This window comes from Magnolia sinica, chromosome 10, assembly GCF_029962835.1.
Source record: "Magnolia sinica isolate HGM2019 chromosome 10, MsV1, whole genome shotgun sequence".
NCBI classification, from domain to species: domain Eukaryota; kingdom Viridiplantae; phylum Streptophyta; class Magnoliopsida; order Magnoliales; family Magnoliaceae; genus Magnolia; species Magnolia sinica.
The window spans coordinates 1,186,939-1,205,760 of NC_080582.1; the positions used below are offsets into that span (position 1 = coordinate 1,186,939).

Sequence of the window (18,822 nt, forward strand, 5' to 3'; positions counted from 1 at the left end):
ATAAATAATGGATAGAGGGATGGATGGAGTGATGGTTGTAAGAAAGGAGTGATGAGGGGTATGGTTTAGTTTGAAATTGGTGGAGAAGAGAGATGGTTGTGGTTGAAAATGAGAAAAAGAGGAATGATGAGGTGGAAAGATGGTGGACTTTTAGAAAAAGAGGGAATGGGTGTAGTACTTGATGTATGGGATGCATTTATGGTTAATTGATGGGACTAATTGTGTAGAGTTTCCCTCGAAATCCGCAACGCGCGGTGTTTCTTCGGAATAAATGCAGATCGGCATCTTCTGGCCTGGGTATCGGTTAGGTGCGCAAGTCACGGCGTTGGAACCGCGGCGACGACGCGATCACCAAGACATAAGTTTCAGATCGAGCCGACGTTGTTTGCGTGGGACCTGGCTTAGGATCGTGCGCAAACACCGAATACGGTGCGAAGGTTGCCGGAATTTGACCGGAAGGACCGCGGAAGCCAACGGAATGGTACGAACTAGGACACGGGTCTTACACCAAAGGCAAGGGACGGACTCTAGGGGACAAAGATCGACGGAATTACACGCCAGAGATTCGAGAAAATTAGGAAACTAAAGCTCAAGTGGTCCGAAAATCATCCAGAATGCAAGATCACGGAGTTCCCACCATCCATTCGGCTTGAAACTACATATATGGCTTGAAGACCATAAAGTAACCATACACATCAAATTTCGCTCGTTGGATATTGGTGGAAGTGGCCCAACAGATAGATCAACCTAGAAATCATTGATTTGCGGCTCACCTGATATCTGGATCTGCTTCAATTTTGGTCTCAACTCATTAAATGAGCTGAGGAAATGAATGGACGGAATGGATCTTTCACAAGAATCATAGTGGACCCCACAAGGGGCCGTGCGAGTGCATAGGTGGTGCACTCCTGCGGTGCACCGAATCCATACAAAGGGGTCAACAATCGCTGACCCGCGTCATCTTCAAAAACGGAAACTTCCGTTTTTCTTCTTTCGCCAGCATCCGCACGGACGATTTCAGTAGGGCCCATCCCTCATCCAGATCATGAATCTGGATCGTCAATCAAGCTTGAAAGGGCCTTATAATCACAGCCTAGGTGACAGAATCCCAGAAGGCAGCTGAGATCGGATTTCAACCGTCCAAACATAGGACGAACGGTAGAAGCACAAGTCTTATGGGCCAAACTGAACCTGAGCCAAAATAGACCATATCTGAATGGTTTTTCGAGAGGATTCCAATAGACGGATTGGATTTTCCTGTATACCCTGGTCATGGGCCCACCGACTTTCACAACGTCGACGCGAAAGCTATGTTTCGCAACAGAGCTTGCGATTTTTCTTTGTGAGCTACCATCACGAGCTATCTCTCCGATCCACACCGTCCATCGTGCAGAGGGCCTCAATCTAGTCAAACAAATGTTGATCTTGTGCATTCATGCATGCACATGTGCTAGTTTCAACGGTCACAAACGGACAGCTCGACGCCAATTGCAGCATGATTACTACCTTTGGTCGCGTCAATAAAATTCCAAAACTAGCCATCTCCGGTCGAAATTTAGAGGGGAAGCGGGTGAACGGAGTGGATCTCCTGTCTGAGCTCAATAATTGGCCCCACCAAGGTTCAGTGCAAGAATGGCTTACGTAAGAGTTCTGCTGCGTAAAACTTCCGCATGGAGTGCGAAAATTCCAGCCACCGCCTCTGGCACTCGACCTTCCCTGCTGCTTATAAGAGAGAGAAGGAGAGAACGTGTGAGGCATTCAATTTGCAGGGATCCAAGTCTTTGGACGTGGGCAGCTGTGGAGGCAAGGTAGACACGTGAAGCAGAGAGAGAGAGAGGGATCGTGGCTGGTCATCTCCTTATTCTTTTCTTTTCGGGTTTTTCTTTCCTAAGAATTTTTAGTTAATCAAAACTATGGTTGGCTAAACCTCTTAGCTAGGGCCAAGAGGTGAAGCTTGTAGCGAGATGGGAGATCCTATTTTATGCTTTTAATTTAATTTAAATTTATGAACTGAATTTGATTTTAGTTTGATTATTAAGTGAATGTTTTTAGTCTTTAATGGTCTGTTGTGACGGAAATTACAATAGGTCTGCAATGGCTTTGAGCGTGTTCCTTTTCCTTTTTATGTTTATGACATCAGGAAGCCCTATTGTTCACCATCATCTCCTGGGCATGGTTGGATGACGGTACCCTTCTTAACCTTCATATCATGTTGATTGGTTGTTAATTAGTTTAATTCTGTTGTTTGCTTTGTCTCATAGGCATGGTTTTGTGATGGAATCCATTCTAATTCATATACATTTCATCTCTTGAAAAATATATCAAAGGAAGTTCAGTTTGATGGTTACACCCTTCAATTGGATGAAGATGAGACTCTAAGTCTAGTTGAATACTTGAACATGCATAAGATTTCCCTGATTCCTACAAGTGGATCCTCTAAATCCCTAGTTTCCTTGCTCTGAATTCCTTAAGTTTTAGATAATTATTTCATCATTATTCCTCAATTTACACTTGATTTAGATTTCATCTCAATACTAATTCTAGTTCTACTTAGTTTCAGATTACGTACAGGTTTCAATCCCTTGGGATTCGACCTCGGTCTTACCGAGTTTATTACTTTATCACAACCCTATACTTGGGGAGTGAACAAAGTTCCCATGAGCTTGACGGAAAAGAACCTATTCCACACATACACACACACACACACACACACACACACACACACACACACATATTGGCCATAACTTCTAATCCCGATATCATTATGGGGCACACAACCTATTAATCTTTACTGTAATAGGCCATCCGAGGTAAACCGACCCACAATGGGTCACGTCGTGGACCAAAATCCACCCACAATGTGTTTCGATTTTATATATATATATATATATATATATAGATTTTCTTATTTTCTAGAAATAACTTGTAATACTCTTCTAGAAAACGTTATTTGGAATTTTTATTTTTAAAAATTAGGATTTAGAAGAGTATTACTAGAATTAAATTTTTTTAAAAATCAAAGTTAGAATTTTACTATTTTTGGTAATTACCAATTTTAGGGAGTTTGAGTTGGAGTTTAACTTTGAAACTTCTTCCCAGGCTTTGTATTACTATTTAAAGGATTGTAAATTCGTTTATCATTCATCAATCAAATTCCAAATTTTTACAATTTATTTTTTTATTTTTTTATTTTTCCTTGTGGATTCAAGGTAACTCTATAAGTCTTAAGAAGCTCTATAGATTTGGAATACATATCCCTTGAGGAAGACGGGGATCAACCTCATCATGTCTATCCCTGCATCTTACACACACAAATAAATAAATATATATATATATATATATATATATATATATATATATATATATATATATATATATATATATATATAATGTTTATATAAAATCCCCAAGTTTAAACTAGGGCTGAAAAATCATGCACAATGGGGCCCACCCGAGCTGCCAACTACTTTGCTCGCTTGTAAGGCCTATTAATGCTCACAAACTACTAGTACTTACAGCTACTGCTATGTGCGGGGCCCACCATGGTGGTTGCATGATATTTAGCTAGTCCTTGTCCCACCGTTGAAATGGATTGCCCCAAAAGTCACGTCTATTGCCCCAAAACTCAGGTCAATCCTACCATTGGATGCGCCTTACATGAACGTGGTGCCTTTTAAGTGGTCATTTATGTTTCATGTGGTATGCCCCACTTTACCGATGGATTCACCTTACTTTTGGGGTGTCCCATTTTTATGGTGGGACAACCTTGTTGGATACGGCCAAAAAAAGTTCCCAAATCGAACCCAACGGCTGACAGGCCTAACCCAGGATCATGTAATTCCTCTGTCTCACAAAAAACCCGTTCTTTCTTAGATATTAAAGCAAAAGCTAGCAATTGAGATATCCTCACAGCCATCATCTTCTATGATCTTCACACATTAAGGATATTTTTTAATTTTTTTTAAAATGAAGAATTAGATTATCAAAAGGTGTCATTTTCTTTTATTATGATTGTGCTTATTAATTTAGTTAGAGGTACAATCCACCAAAAGCCCTAGTTGATGTAACGTGTCGAGCTGGGCTCTTACACCATTCGAACCTGTAAGTCACTTTCCACTAAAAATTAATTTTGACATTTTTGGGGAATTACCAACCATTTATTTCCGTACACCTACGGCCTCTACCTTCTATCTTCTTTCATTATTCCATATCTCAGACTCTCACCATGTCTGTGTATATATAAATATATGGGCCACTTCCTCTAAAGTAACATACTTCGAGATGGGATTGGTTTTGTTCCTTACTTTCTCTCTCTTTCTTCTGACAATAGTGTCTGGCAATAGAGACAATACCCACAGCTCATGCACTTCAATATTTCCAGGTAAATATCTTAATTTCAATATCCACTTCTTATGCTATGTATCCATATTCAAAGAGGCTGAAGAAAGCTGAGTTCTGGTTTCTTCTATTTCTCGCTTCTCCTTTTTATCTTAGTTTTGTAGTTTTGATTGGACACTCTCTCTTTTATAGAGTTTGCACTCCAAAGGGATGGTTTGATGTGCTAGTTCTTGAATAGGATTTGATAGAATTTCTTGCTTTTTTATTTTTATTTTTTTAAAGAAGTTGTTGTATGTTTGGGTAGAGCTAGAATCATCTCTTTTGTTATAATTTTCTGTGAAGGAATTTCAAAAATAAAAATATATGTAGAAATTCAAAGCTTTCTATCATTTGGAATCCTTGAATGATTAATTACTCAGCTAATTCAAGCCAATTACACCATCTTGGCCATCTGATTTCTTTCATTTAATGTATTTTTATCTGCCATTTTCATGGCCAATGAATGGATGGTTAGGATTTCGAGATGGGTACTTCCATTTTTGGTTTATGCTCCATCCAAATTGAATGATCTGGTATTGATGTACCTTTTTCTTACTGCATATGAGTTATAAATGTATACATATATAGACATCTGTGGCTGAAAATCTTTCTATAAGAAAAACTACTAATTAATCACTAACCTTTGCAGATGATAAACACCAATCCAACGGTTCTGGCATTCACCTCACCTTGCACCATGTTCATGGCCCATGCTCACCTGTAACTGCACCACGGCTGCCACTTATCGATGTCCTCAAGCTCGACGAAACTCGGGTCCAGGCCCTAAACAACAGGTTAACAAAAGCCAATGTCACAACATCCTCCATTCCAAAATCCAGCGATCTCACGCCGGAATCTGTCGGCATCCCACTAAATCCAGGCCAGTCGATTGGAGTCGGTAACTATGTGATCAAGCTTGGTCTAGGCACTCCAACTAAATACTTCACAGTAGTGATGGACACAGGTAGCTCATTCAACTGGGTCCAATGTGACCCATGTAAGGTGTACTGCCACCCTCAAGAGGGCCCTAGATTCAATCCATCTACATCATCCACATACAAAAACCTATCTTGCGGCATGCCGGAGTGCTCGGCGCTGGAAGCTGCCACCCTCAATCCCACATCTTGTACAAAGTCCAATGTATGTGTATACACTTCAGCCTACGGCGATGGATCCTACTCCGTTGGATACCTTAGCCGCGACACATTGACGGTGGCCCCATCGGAGACATTGCCCAGCTTCGTTTACGGGTGTGGTCAAGGCAATCAAGGTCTTTTCGGTCGATCGGCGGGCGTTATCGGTCTAGCCCGTAACAAGCTCTCTCTACTATCACAATTATCATCAAAATACGGTTATGTATTTTCATACTGTCTACCTACACCTTCTTCTACTGGGACATTATCAATTGGTAAAAGTACGTATAATCCATCCATATACAAGTTCACACCTATGTATTCAGATCGACGAGAACCATCATTGTATTTTCTACGTTTGGCCAGCATAACAGTAGCTGGAAAGGCTCTACCATTATCCACTGCAGTATATACACGTACTCCTACGATTATAGACTCTGGGACTGTAATTACGCGCCTTCCATCAGCTGTCTACGTACCCTTACAAACGGCCTTTGTGAAGGCGATGGACGGGTATAAGCAGGCACAACCGATTTCGATACTCGACACATGCTTTGAGGGGGGCGTGCAGGGAAAGCACGTGCCGGAGGTTCGACTGATCTTTGAGGGTGGCTCGGAGCTGAGGCTGGCGGCTCAAAACACAGTGATTGAGCTGGATGGCGTGACTTGCCTAGCGTTTGCCGAGACCACTAGCCTGGCCATAATCGGAAACCGCCTGCAACAGACGTTTGGGGTTATGTATGATGTTTCCAGCTCAAAGATCGGGTTTGCTGCTGGTGGATGTGGTTGATTAGGGTTGGACCCGTTTGGATGACACGTTCTTCTCTAATTTTTACATGTTTGTAATAAAAAAGAAAATAGAAAAAAGAAGAAGAAGGGAATGCACGCATGTGGAGACTGTCTCACGGGCAACCTTACACATGGAAGGGCTTGTTGAGGGTGAGCACCATCTTCCTCAAGGGATAATTACTTCGAATCCACGGAGCTTCTCTTGACTCCTCCCAGAGATGCCTAGAGATAGAAGATAGAAATAAATTCTAATAAAAATCGAAATAATTGATTGATGTTCAAAAACGAGTTTACAACTCTTTAAATAAATGTTATGAACCCTAGGGAGAAGTTTCGAAATCAAACTGCAACTAAAACTCCCTAAAATCATGAGTAAACTTACTATTTATATATGGTCATGATTTCCACTAGACCTCATGGTTTTCAGCTAAAAATAGTAAGAGTCCTATTTTGCTTAACCATATTGTTCTCCTAATTTTTCTAAGCATTTATGTTGGACACGACTCCTAAAGCTCAATGTATGAATAGTTACGATCAAACTAAAACTTACTAAAAAATAGTAAAAATAAAAATAAACTGAAATTTCGACCATCGATATTATGGAATCTTGCAAATTCGGCATGGGCAGCCCGGCATAGCGGGGTTGGTTGGCTAAAGTAGCTTCTCCTCTCCCCAAAATCATATATGGCACGTCAGATAACTCATTTTGATTTGCGAGATACGCTCGTTTTAAGGTTCTAATGGTCCATATCACTTTCGTCTCCAATTAGATCTTTTCTGGTCCATCTTGACCCGTTCTACATCACAACAGCTTAAACCGTAAGTTACTCTGTGTTCACTCCCCAAGTATAGGGTTGTGATGTAGTAATAAACTCGGTAAGACCGAGGTCGAATCCACAGGGACTGAAACTTGTACGTTTCCTGAAACTAGGTAGAAATAGAACTAGCCTAAGATGTAATCTAAATCAAATGTAAATTTAAGGAATAATTGTGGAATAATTATCTAAAACTTTAAGGAATTCAGAGGAAGGAAACTAGGGATTCAGAGGATCCACTTGTAGAGATCAGGGAGAAATTATGCCTGCTTCAGAAATCATGGAGTTTAACTAGACTTCTTTTGATATGGTTTTCAAGAGGTGAATGGTATATGAATTAGAATGGATTCCATCATCTAACCATGCTCAGGAGACAAAGCAAACAACAGGATTAAACTAATTACCAACCAATCAACAATGTATGAGGATCAGGAAGGGTACTGTCATCCTACCATGCCCATGGAGCAATGATGAACAACAGGGCTTCCTGACTTCATAAACATAAAAGGGGAAAGAAATATTCAGAGCCATTGCAAACCCATTGTAATTTCAGTCACAACAGACCATTAAAGACTAAGAAAAATATTCCTTATAATAATCACTAAATCAAATTCAGTTTATGAAATTTAAAGGCACAAAGTAGAATCTCCCATCTCACTCTTCACCTCTTAGCCCTAGCTGAGAGGTTTAGCCTAGCATGATCATGCTAGCACCACAGAAAAAACAATCAAAGGATTTAAAAGAAAAAGAAAACAAGAAACAAAGAAAAACCCGGAACGTTCAGCCGAATCCCTCCCTGCTTCACGTTTCTTCCTTCCTTCAAAGCCAAGCAGCCGCACAGCCTTTCTTCTCCACGTTTTCCTGCCCAAGAAAACTCCTCCTTTTCCCAGCAGACACCCACCTTTTCCTCTCCATTTCTCTTCCTTGAACTGCAGCGGCAACCGAAGACGAGCTCCCTGTATTCTCCCGCACCTTCCCTGCTCCCACGTCTAGCCTTACCTCAAGAAAACAAAACCCAAAACTCTTCCCAGCCGTGCACTCCACGTTCCAGCTCCTTTCTTCCTTCCCCTCGTTCCCACTCCTTGTCACGTTCCACTTCCCCTTATAGGCAGGGGCGTAGGGCCGTGGAGAGGCTGAGTTCGAGAAGGAATAGGCTGCGGAAGATGTATTTACGCAAGGTTGGAGCGTAGGGGCGTTTTGCAGCCAAGAAAACACAAGGGAAAACTTCCACTTCCATCACATTCTTTCCAAATAGATGACGTCCCTTGGGAGATCTCTGGACGAGATACACGATGGATGGTTTGGATCAAGCCTCTGATCAACTGTGGTGGGCCAGAACCGCACGGAAAACCCGGGTTTTCCGGACGCAAAAACAGAGTAGCGTCCTTTGGCGCTGTGACAATGGTGGAGCCCACTTCACTGTTTTTCTGGAAAATCCGAGTCGTCCACTGTGTTCTACTTGAAAAACTAGGTGGGAATCACTATTTTTGGACCAAATTCTGTGTGGCCCACAGTACCTTCTACTCCGCCGTCCATCATGCCTTCAACGGTTAGGATTCTGCAATATTTTACATGGTCTTAAAAGGCCACCTTGGTGAGGTAAATACCCCACCTACGCACACAATGGACGGTCCCGATTGATTCTATACATGATGTGTGGGGCCCACAAGCCGAACCGACGGTCGGGCAGCGTTACGCTATTGCGTAATTTAAAAAATTTTGAGTTTGAGTCGGTCAGCGCTTGCTGACCGACTTTGGGTGCACGGGTGCACGGCTGGTGCACGTGATTGTTATGCACATTCATCACCGGCGGGGCCCCACAGAGATGTTAATGAGAAATCCGTTCCGTCCATCAGTTTTGTCAGCTCATTTAAACTGTTGAGACCAAAAATGGAGAATATCCAGATATCAGGTGGGCCCCACTTAAGGATTTAAGGGGCTGATCTATCCGTTTGGCCACTTTCACAGCAATCCAATGGTTGATTTTTGATTTGTACGGCTTATTTAATGTCTTCAGGCTATATATGGAGTTTCGAGCTGAACGGATGGTGGGAACCCTGTGATCTTATACTCTGTACCAATTTCAGGCTACTTGAGCATTAGTTTCTTGATTTTCTTGGATCCCTGGCATGCAAATATGCCGATCTTGGTCTCCTGGGGTCCATCTCATGCTTTGGTGTCATCAGAGCGTTAAATCCATGCTTTAGGCATCCTTTTTCAGTCTATGCTCGTAAATACACTTTGCATCACAAACACAAATAAATCAGGCCATTAAATAATACTATGTTTGTAAATCCTGGCAATAACTGGAGTCTGATATGCAATATTTGACCCTCAACACTCTGCAACCACCAAATAATTTTCATCTTTTCAAGTGTGTGTAATATCCAACCCGATGAAAATGTTGTCCCTTCTCTAAGGATCACTTCTGTCAAGATCAACCTGATTCACTTATTTGGTGGGCCCCCAACTTTATTTTATTTATTTATCAATGGCTATCCATTGTTTTCTACGGTGTCCAACCTTATGAGTGGAGTGGATTTGGCTGATTTTTGCTCCTATTGGGCAGGTTGGATTTTGCAAACACACTACAAGTTGGAAGTTATCACTGGTTAGATGGTAACTTATAATGCATCATGTTGGAAACATTTTTCTCCTCGTTTGATATGCTTGTATAACCATTTACTATTTTGGAGAATGGAAATGATTAAAAAAAAGTGTAGTATTTCAATTCACAAAATGCCAAGTGGGCGCAAGCAAGTCAAGTAAGGTGGGTGGAGGTATCAATTCCATGAATAAATGTATAAAATAGATAGGCATGAAAGGGACTTTATGTGGCCCGCCAAAGACAAGGTAACGTGCACCGTTTGTTGTGCTTGTTAATTAAATACCTCCCAACATATGTATTAAAAAATAATAAAAAAGAAGAAGCAGGGGTTGGTTTTGAATTATGTTTGACAGATATGTAATTACATTATTCATGATGAGTTATAGTTTTAAAACTCCGTAACTCTTAACTTCAACAGTTGGGAGTTTCTTCATTAGCTTCAATGATTAATTGCTTTGCCACAAGTGATGTACTAGTAGTTACGAGTTGGTTGGCGCGTCTCTCTCTCTCTCTCTCTCTCTCTCTCTCTCTCTCTCTCTCTCTTAAATTAGACAGTTGGGTTTTGTAAGTCACTTACAAAGTGACTTCTCATCTCAACCTCTGCAGTTTCCTAAATATTTGCATGTTAATCACTTATATGTTAGTTACCTCACAAATACCACCTATAAATGACTTCCTTGTAAATTACATTTTACAAAAGTTACAAGCATCCAAACACCTCCTTAATTTTTTGGTAATCTCCATGGTGGACTAATTGGTAATCTTTCATTTGAAATTAAGTTGGTATCAAAGCTTCCTATGCATTTTCTTAAGCACAAGACAATGAGTTTCTCATTGAGAAATTGGAATGTGAACTAGATGTGTTGTATGTATTAGTCATCTAAAGAAGAATATTCGGGTTCTCTTCCACATCATACCATAAGAGATCTCCACGAATATAATAATCTTGTAGAGTTAAATATAAAGTACGTTAAGGGCCTTACTCATGCCTTAGTGGTAGACTTACAAGACTTTTAACACTAGGTCATAGATTCGAGCATACGTTCCTGAAAAATCACTATAGTGTGAGTGTTTGGATATGTATGTGGTGTATGTGTGTTTGAGTGTGGGACTGACAGTGATTATGTTCCTTAAATCCAAGCCGTCCACCCACTTTGATAGCACGTTTTTGGCATGATTTCAAAAATTAATCTGACCCAGATCTTACGTGGACCACACCATAGGAAATAGTCATGATTGAATCCCCACCATTAAAAACTTTATAGATTCCACCCAAATGTTTATTTGCTATCTAACTTGATAAGGTCATAAAAACCTAGATAAAGAAACCATACAAATATCATCTCGATTCAAAGTTTTTTTTTTTGGCCCATGAGAAATCAATTACCACTATTTCATATACTATGACCCATCTGAGATTTAAATATGCTTCATTCATTAATTCATGCCTTAAAATGAGCGAGGTTTCAATATAAATAAACTACGTGGATGTATCCAAATACATCACGGTGGGCCCACAGTCAGGATTCAATCCAACTCAATGGATCCAGGTATCCACCGAAGCCATGGTCATTATTTTCGTGGCATCAGAGCCTCTGATATGATCCATCCAGAGGACTATGTCACGCTGCCAATGCTAGGTCCCTAAGACGCCATCTACGTTCGACCGACAAACCCAAAACCTCATACCGCATCTCCAAATCTCAAAACCCCAAGCTACATCCATATCCGACTGGCACTAACCCCATCTCTGCCGCCCGCCATTGTTGCCAGCAGCCAACCCCCAAATCCCAACCCACCAATGCATCGACCGGCAAACCCCAAAACCCCCATCCCGCATCTCCAGATCTCGAAACGCATCCATCTACCGTCACCATCTTCGGCTGTTCGGTCAGCCATTAAGGATCGCGGCTTTTCCATTACTATCAATCCACTTGCATAAACCCATCAAAAAGCGGATCTCGTGACCAAGTTATTTGGGCCATCATTGTATATATAAATATATATATATATGGGGAAAGGTTCTATGCGGTCGAGCTCATGGGAACTTCCCATGAGGTCGAGTTGTGTGGGCCCCACCCTGATGCGTGTCAAACATCTACCTCATTAGTTAGATGCACCATTCCATGGTGGGCCTGGGGCTTAAAAAGCAAGTCAATCCGTGACTTTTGTGGGCCACACCACGTACAAAAGTTGAGAGGGGTTGCCCTCCGTTAAAACATTCATAATCATTTTTTGGGCCCACCGAGATGTGGTTCACAAATCCAGCCCAGTTATTATGTGTGTCGCACTTGGATGAGGGGTCAGACCAAGTTTCAGACGCATCCACATTTTTAGGTGGGCCCCACCAAGTGATTTTATATGTTTTTATTCATATCTTCCCGTGATTTTAGATGGTATAACCCACCTGAGCTCCGTATATGGCTGATTTTTGGGGATAGCTCATAATTTAAAAGGGACCCATCAAATGCACGGCACTGATGTTCGGCACGCATCACGGCGAGGCCCACACAGCTCGACCTTATGGGAAGTTCCCATGAGCTCGACCGCACAAAACCATTTCCATTTCCATATATATATATATATATATATATATATATATATATATATATATCCAAACCGTCCATCTATTTTGTGAGGTTATTTTAATATATGAGACCAAAATTGAAGTAGATCCAACCATGAGTGGACCACACCAAAGAAAGCAATAAGGACGGACGTGGTTTGGCTAGTAAACCCAAGGCCAGCTAGGTAGTGTCAAAGCCCAAAAATGAGACAGAACCAAATCTCATGTAGACCACTACATTATTTGCCGTTTTGTAGTGGTTTTTTTTAAAATTATTATTCATAAAAAAAATTTCATATAAAAATGGATTTTTTTTTAATTTTTTTTTTAACTTTTGTTTATGCGATTGCATGCATTTTGCTTGATTCTGCTCTATGTGCTTTCGTAATACTCAACAAGAAAGACCCATCTTTTGAAAATCAGTAGTTTTTCAAAATAATAATAATAATAATAAATCAAAATTTTAAAAATTTCTGAAATTTTTCGCCAAAATGTTTTTTGAAAATTTTGAATTAAAAAGTATGGTCTGTGGACTTTGTCTCACATTGGAAATGCAAAGAATGGTTGTGCGGTTTATATGAGATGTTGTGAAGAGTATTCTTACTTAGAGTTTTTGGAGGAAGTGATACTCGGGTTGCGTGTTCCAGTGCTACGCACTGAAACAAACGCACGTGCGCGCTCGGGCTCGGGCTCAGGCATGGGCGTGGGTGAGGGTATGGGCAGCGTGGCTGTAGTGGCGCTAGATGGCGCACTTTGCACTTCGCAGAGTAGTCGCTCCCTCGCGACCTTACGCGAATCGGTGCGACCTCAGTGCGATAGGTCTGGTCTGTGCCTATGTGCAGTGGGGTCTGAAATTGGTCTGAGTTTTATAGAAAACTGAGAACGGTTGGATCATAAATCCAAAACGTTCAGCAGTTTCTGAAAACGACTCTCTGCCTTGAAAGCCAAACGGTCCGAAAATGGACTGACCATGATGATCCAACGGTCAGATCCTTTGATCCGACGATCAAAAACGTCTGAGATTAATTGACAACGACCAGAAACGTTTTCAAACGTTCTGGACAATTGAATACCACACAGCAACGGTGCTATACCTAATGCTTATATAAACTGGACCATTCAAGTCCGATTTCATTATCTCAACACACCTCTCTCCCATCAAATCAGATACAATTCAAATTTCCATTATAGAATACTTTAATCATCCCTACCGTGTAAGTTTGCCAGAAGAGATCTGCTGCGTTAAAACTGTTTCATAGTGGACCTATCGTGATTGCTGCACGCTGGATCCAGATAAGCCTTGTCTTATCCTAAAAGCAATTCGCCAGTAACCATCAGCAATTGATAAGGGGGTAAATCACACTTTAAGGACAGCGTATATTATACGTGATTCAGCCTAGTGAAATATTTTTTTAATTTATTTTTTATATTTTCGGTGTTTATTCCTAACACCATCAGAGTATTTTTTATCGGTGCATGATACTAACCCAATTTCATTTATTAACCTTTTAAGAGCTTGGCCTGGTCCAAGGCTAAGTACAAGTCCTGCCTTTTCTTGGGTTGGGTTGGCCTGAGCCTCAATGCCCGTGAGTGATACATTTGTAGATTGGATGACTAATTGGGCTATATATGGGCTTTGAACCTGGAGGTATGTAGCTAGCGGCATCACCGCAGTCCAAGACCAGCACAAAGCTGAAATGGGGCAGCCGACAAGCCAACCATATTAAAACTTTGTTGTATACGACGGGCCAACCAGACCCAACAGAGGACAAATTAGCCTTGGCCTGCCATAACCAGCAGCCAAATGAAATTGTTTTCCCAGTCAGTTTATCAATTGGGCTTGAACATTTAGCCCAACCTAACCCAGTAAGCCTATGAGTCTTGGCTCGAATCCATACAGTGATGTGCAGAAGAAATGACTAATTGCTGGACCTCAGACGCCCTCATTCATCTGCTGAAAAGACCAACAAGAAGGCTTCCACCATTTTTCTTTTTCTTTTTTCAGGTATCATACTCTGCATAACTGAGAGTAACTACAATGTGCTGGGGTTTTCATTTCCCACTATTGGGCCCATGGTTCAAGGATATGTATGGTAATTTATTTGATCGGAAATGTTCTTTGCAATTGTTTCTTTGGCTTCTCTTCATTGAAAGTGCAATCTTGTTGCATTTCTTTTTTAATTGATTGCCTATCTGCTATGGGAATACACATCTCAAAGGCTAAATATTGAAGGATTATAGTGTTCTATGAGGCATCCAGATTGGGCCAATCGTATCAACCGTTCAGATCACTGAATTGCATACTCTATTATTTTAAAACAGTGATCCTAACCATCTAATCACCTTATAGGAAATGGGTGATTCATATCTATCACTAGAAAAGTTTCATCATTCTTTAGACTATTCATCATGTGAGAGCCACCCCTGATTATCAATTGCTCCCAAAAAATCACTTTGATCTGTTAATCCCAACCATCGAATCACCCAAAAAATCACTTTGATCTGATAATCCCAACCATCAAATCAAAGGTGAGTAAATGTACAACCATACAATGCTATCTTTGAGACTCTCTCTCTCTCTCTCTCTCTCTCTCTCATGTACAGGCACACTCCTCTGAACCGGGCTGCAATCAAATTAGGTGGCACTAGGGCTCTTGGCTCAGATGGGCCCCACTATAATATTTTCAACCTATTTTGACCATCATTAGTTACAACCACTGTATTTTGGACCTAAATCATGGGAATCAGAGAATCCTAACCTTCCATATCGTGTCCTCTCCTTTTCTAGTTTTCTGCCTGCCAAGCCATGGATGGATGGAATGGTTATGGTCCTGATGGAAACGATTCCATCATAATATTTTATCCAAAAGGAATATCGAATAGACTATCTGATCATTGGACCTCTTTTTATCCAGACCATCTATTTTGAATGGTGATGATCAGATATAAAAGTTCCTTCCATCGGGGTGAATTCCTCATCACGGCCCATGGTAAGTGGCTAAAACCTACTGGATGGTCTATATCCATGAGCTGTCTAAAAAGAATCCCCTTTCCTAAAATCAATAGGCTATATATCTTGGTATACTTAGCAATCACCATCTGGACCATATCTTTTAAAGGCTGTGAAAGTTGGTTAGCTGTTACATTCATATACCCATGTAATTAATGATGACCATGGTAGCTCAAGATGCAACTCCCATGAAAGCTTAAGAGCAATGAATCAGGTAGGGTCCATTTCGGGGATCATCATTTCAATTTTAAGCCTCAAGTTCTATAAAGTGTGAGCCATTTAATGGAAAGCCTTATGCTACATGGGTCTATGTGGCTGCATTTGGTTGTATAATGCTCCACACATGCAAGCTTAGAAAACCTCACCCACAAATTATATATTTGTCCAAGAATCAGGTGAGGTGCAAATCAGATAGGCCAATCATATACTAATGAAGTGGACAGTCAGCATTTAACATACATAATGGCAAATAAGATGAATAGAAGGTCTAGCCCCCACCTGATGAACAACTTGGTTTATGTGTAAACTCTCTCATCAATAGATTTAAATGCGGCAAGTAGCATCACCAATAAAATGTAGAGATTACAAATCAAATCTCTGGGTAAAGTCTGAAAATGATGTACAACTACTCGTACTGATGCAACTTGTTAGCAAAATAGATGTATATAAATGTGAAAACTGTCACGATGCACTCATTTCATCCAAGTTTGGTTGGTCATAATTAGAGGTGTAGACGAACCGAGCTAGCTCGGTTAGCTCGCTCGGTTAGCTCGCTCGACTCGACTCGAAAAAGCTCGATTTGAAGTTGAGTTCGAGCCAAGTCGAGCTGATTTTTTGAGCTTGAAAATGAGTTCGAGCCGAGTTTGAGCTGGCCCCAGCTGGACTCGACTTGGATCGAACCAGTTCGGTGACTCGGTTACTTTGATATTGATGTTGCTCACCAAGTGTTCGATGAAATGACTTAAAGAAATGTGGCTGGTGGCAAGGAATGTATGTATATGAAACCAATACCCTTTTTTTCTTGATTTTTATATTGCTTAGAAGGTGTTTGATAAAATATCTGTAAAACCATTGCTGTTGTCTCAAATATAGTGAGATTTTGAAGGTGCAGTCCAGGTGTTTGTGAAAATGCTGCAATGGTGAACTTAGCTCGATCTTGGCTTGAATTGGCCCAAGCTGCTGACCAAACTGAGCCGAGCTGGCCAATCAGGCTCAAGGACCGAGCTGAGTTCGAACTGAGGTCAGGTAGTGGCCGAGCCGAGTTCAAGCTAAGGTCATGTAGTGGCCGAGCCGAGTCGAGTTGAGGCCAGCTTGACTCAGTTCAACTCGATGTACACTCCTAGTGATAATCCACACTCATTAACAAAACAAACATGCAATCCCTAATTCCATGATAAGGAAAGACTTCAAGTCCCCTCATGTGTTAGACATGTATGGATGAAGTCAATGAGCTCTACTTCTACTTCTCCTACTCTACTTCTCATACTACCTTAATTACTTCTTGAACTCTACTTCTTCCTATTAAAAAAAATAAAATAAAATTATAAATATATATATTGAGCGAAAGGATGACATGTTGAGGTGTGAATCTCTCGCTTTCTCTCTCTTATTTATGAAGAAATTCTTCATGGTATTAGAGCCTTGGTACCCCAACTCAATATCACTCACACCCTAAGTAACTCCAAATGAGTCAACTTAGTTTAGAGTTACCAAGTTTAGCACATCACCTCAAACCTTCTATGAAACTCCCCTCTAAACCCATCTTCTCCACAGTATCTTCAAAAATCCTAAACACCCGTTGATAACCATCTCCAACCAAGAAAAAAAAAAGAGGGAGAGAAAGAAAAGTTGAAACCCACTTGTTGACAATCCTGTGAAGATTTGGGCGAAATTCACCTTTGATTCCGGCGATCCCCAATCACTCCAAATCATCCTTGAAACCCCTTCAAAAACCCTGATTGGCAACCTCTGAAAAATTGAAAACCTAAACCTAACCCTTTTAATCCGATTTCGACTCATTCAATCCGAAAACCTAGCCTCCAACAGATTCTAACAACTCCTTTGGTCACCGCAAGAGATCCAAAAAAAAAAGAAGAAGAAAAGAAAATGTTGGCCACTCTTTTCTAGACCTACCTCATCTCCAACCATCTCGCATTCCTTTCTTCTGTTTTGCTCTCTCAATTTCTCCACAAAATCACTATCTCCACTCTCTCTAAATTTAAATAAAAAAATAAAAAATAAAGATAAAAAAACCTTTCTTTTTATTTAATTTTCTAAGGATTATGTACCATGCAAGCCTCTTGCCAAGACTATTTTCCAAGGATTATGTACCAAGCTAGGTGTGTTATCACCACCACCCTCTGATTTGAGGGAGAGTGATAAGGAAAGACTTCAAATCCCCACGTGTGAAACACGTATAGAGGAAGTCATATAAACTCTACTTTTACTTGTAATCTTCTACTTTTACTTCTACTTCTCCCATTTCCTCTACTTCTACTTCTCCTATTACTCTACTTCTACCTCTGAATACCACTCTACTTCTGCTTCTTCCTTTTGGACTCTAGTTCTTTCTTTTGTAAAAATCTATAAATAAATGCACTCAGCAAAAGGGATTACAAGTTGAAGTGTGAACTTCACACACTCTCTCTGATTTAGGAATTTCTTCACTGTAGGGAGAAGACTGGCCCAACAAAAGTATCACAATTCCCTGTTTATGCAATCCCATCAATGGTGGTGAGCCTACTAATACCAGCTAACCTACCATATTGCATCCCACCTCTTTTTGTTTAAAACACAATAAAAACATTACCATAGCAACCAAAGCACCACAGAACAAATATCAAATCATTCCAAACACAACAGGAGGAAACTACAGCCGCAAATCACAGCTAACCATCTCCTCAGCTAGGCACGGCAATCTTCGCCCGCTAAGTAGGATAGGCGATTCAACAATCCGTAGTGAGGATGCAACATCTGCAGCAACAAATCCACATCAGCTGCAATTAACTTAACGGGTGCAGTAAAACAATATCAACACATCTAGAGAAATGCTGAGGCCATTCACGTGGGCACAAATGCCAACATGGCATGCTTGTAAAACTTTTTTTTTTTACTTAATAGATGTGGAAAACAAAATAAGGGGACTAGTAAAAAAGGAGCTTTTAAAGATTCATACATCAATCAAAAGATATTTACAAATACCCACAAAAAAACATGTTGTTTGCGAATAAACTTATTGTTAATGAATGTTATTGCAAATACTCCTATTCTGCTAGTGTTTTGTAACTTCAATTGTTATAAAATGACAAAAATGCCCTTATAAAATGTATCACAAAATTCTCGTCCATAGGAAGAACATAAATCTTTTAAATCTTGTCCATCTAAAACCTATCACATGTTTTTAATTTGAGTAACACGGAGAGAGAAACTCAACACCACTATTTCTGAACAAGAGCCGGGCCTTCTTTTCGCACTATTATGGATACGAAAATAATGAAAAAATTGGATCCAATTGTCAACTGCTC

At 40.5% G+C, this 18,822-nt stretch overlaps 1 protein-coding gene across 1 annotated transcript; it reads left to right on the plus strand.

The window, feature by feature from the left end:
* The first annotated feature begins 4,224 nt into the window (after nt 1–4,224).
* LOC131257702 (aspartyl protease family protein At5g10770-like) lies at nt 4,225–6,380 on the plus strand. Its single transcript, XM_058258514.1, has 2 exons — nt 4,225–4,381; nt 5,027–6,380. Exons 1-2 carry the CDS (start codon nt 4,282–4,284, stop codon nt 6,298–6,300), a joined length of 1,374 nt encoding a protein of 457 aa, XP_058114497.1. The 5' UTR covers nt 4,225–4,281; the 3' UTR covers nt 6,301–6,380.
* The last annotated feature ends 12,442 nt before the right edge of the window (nt 6,381–18,822 follow it).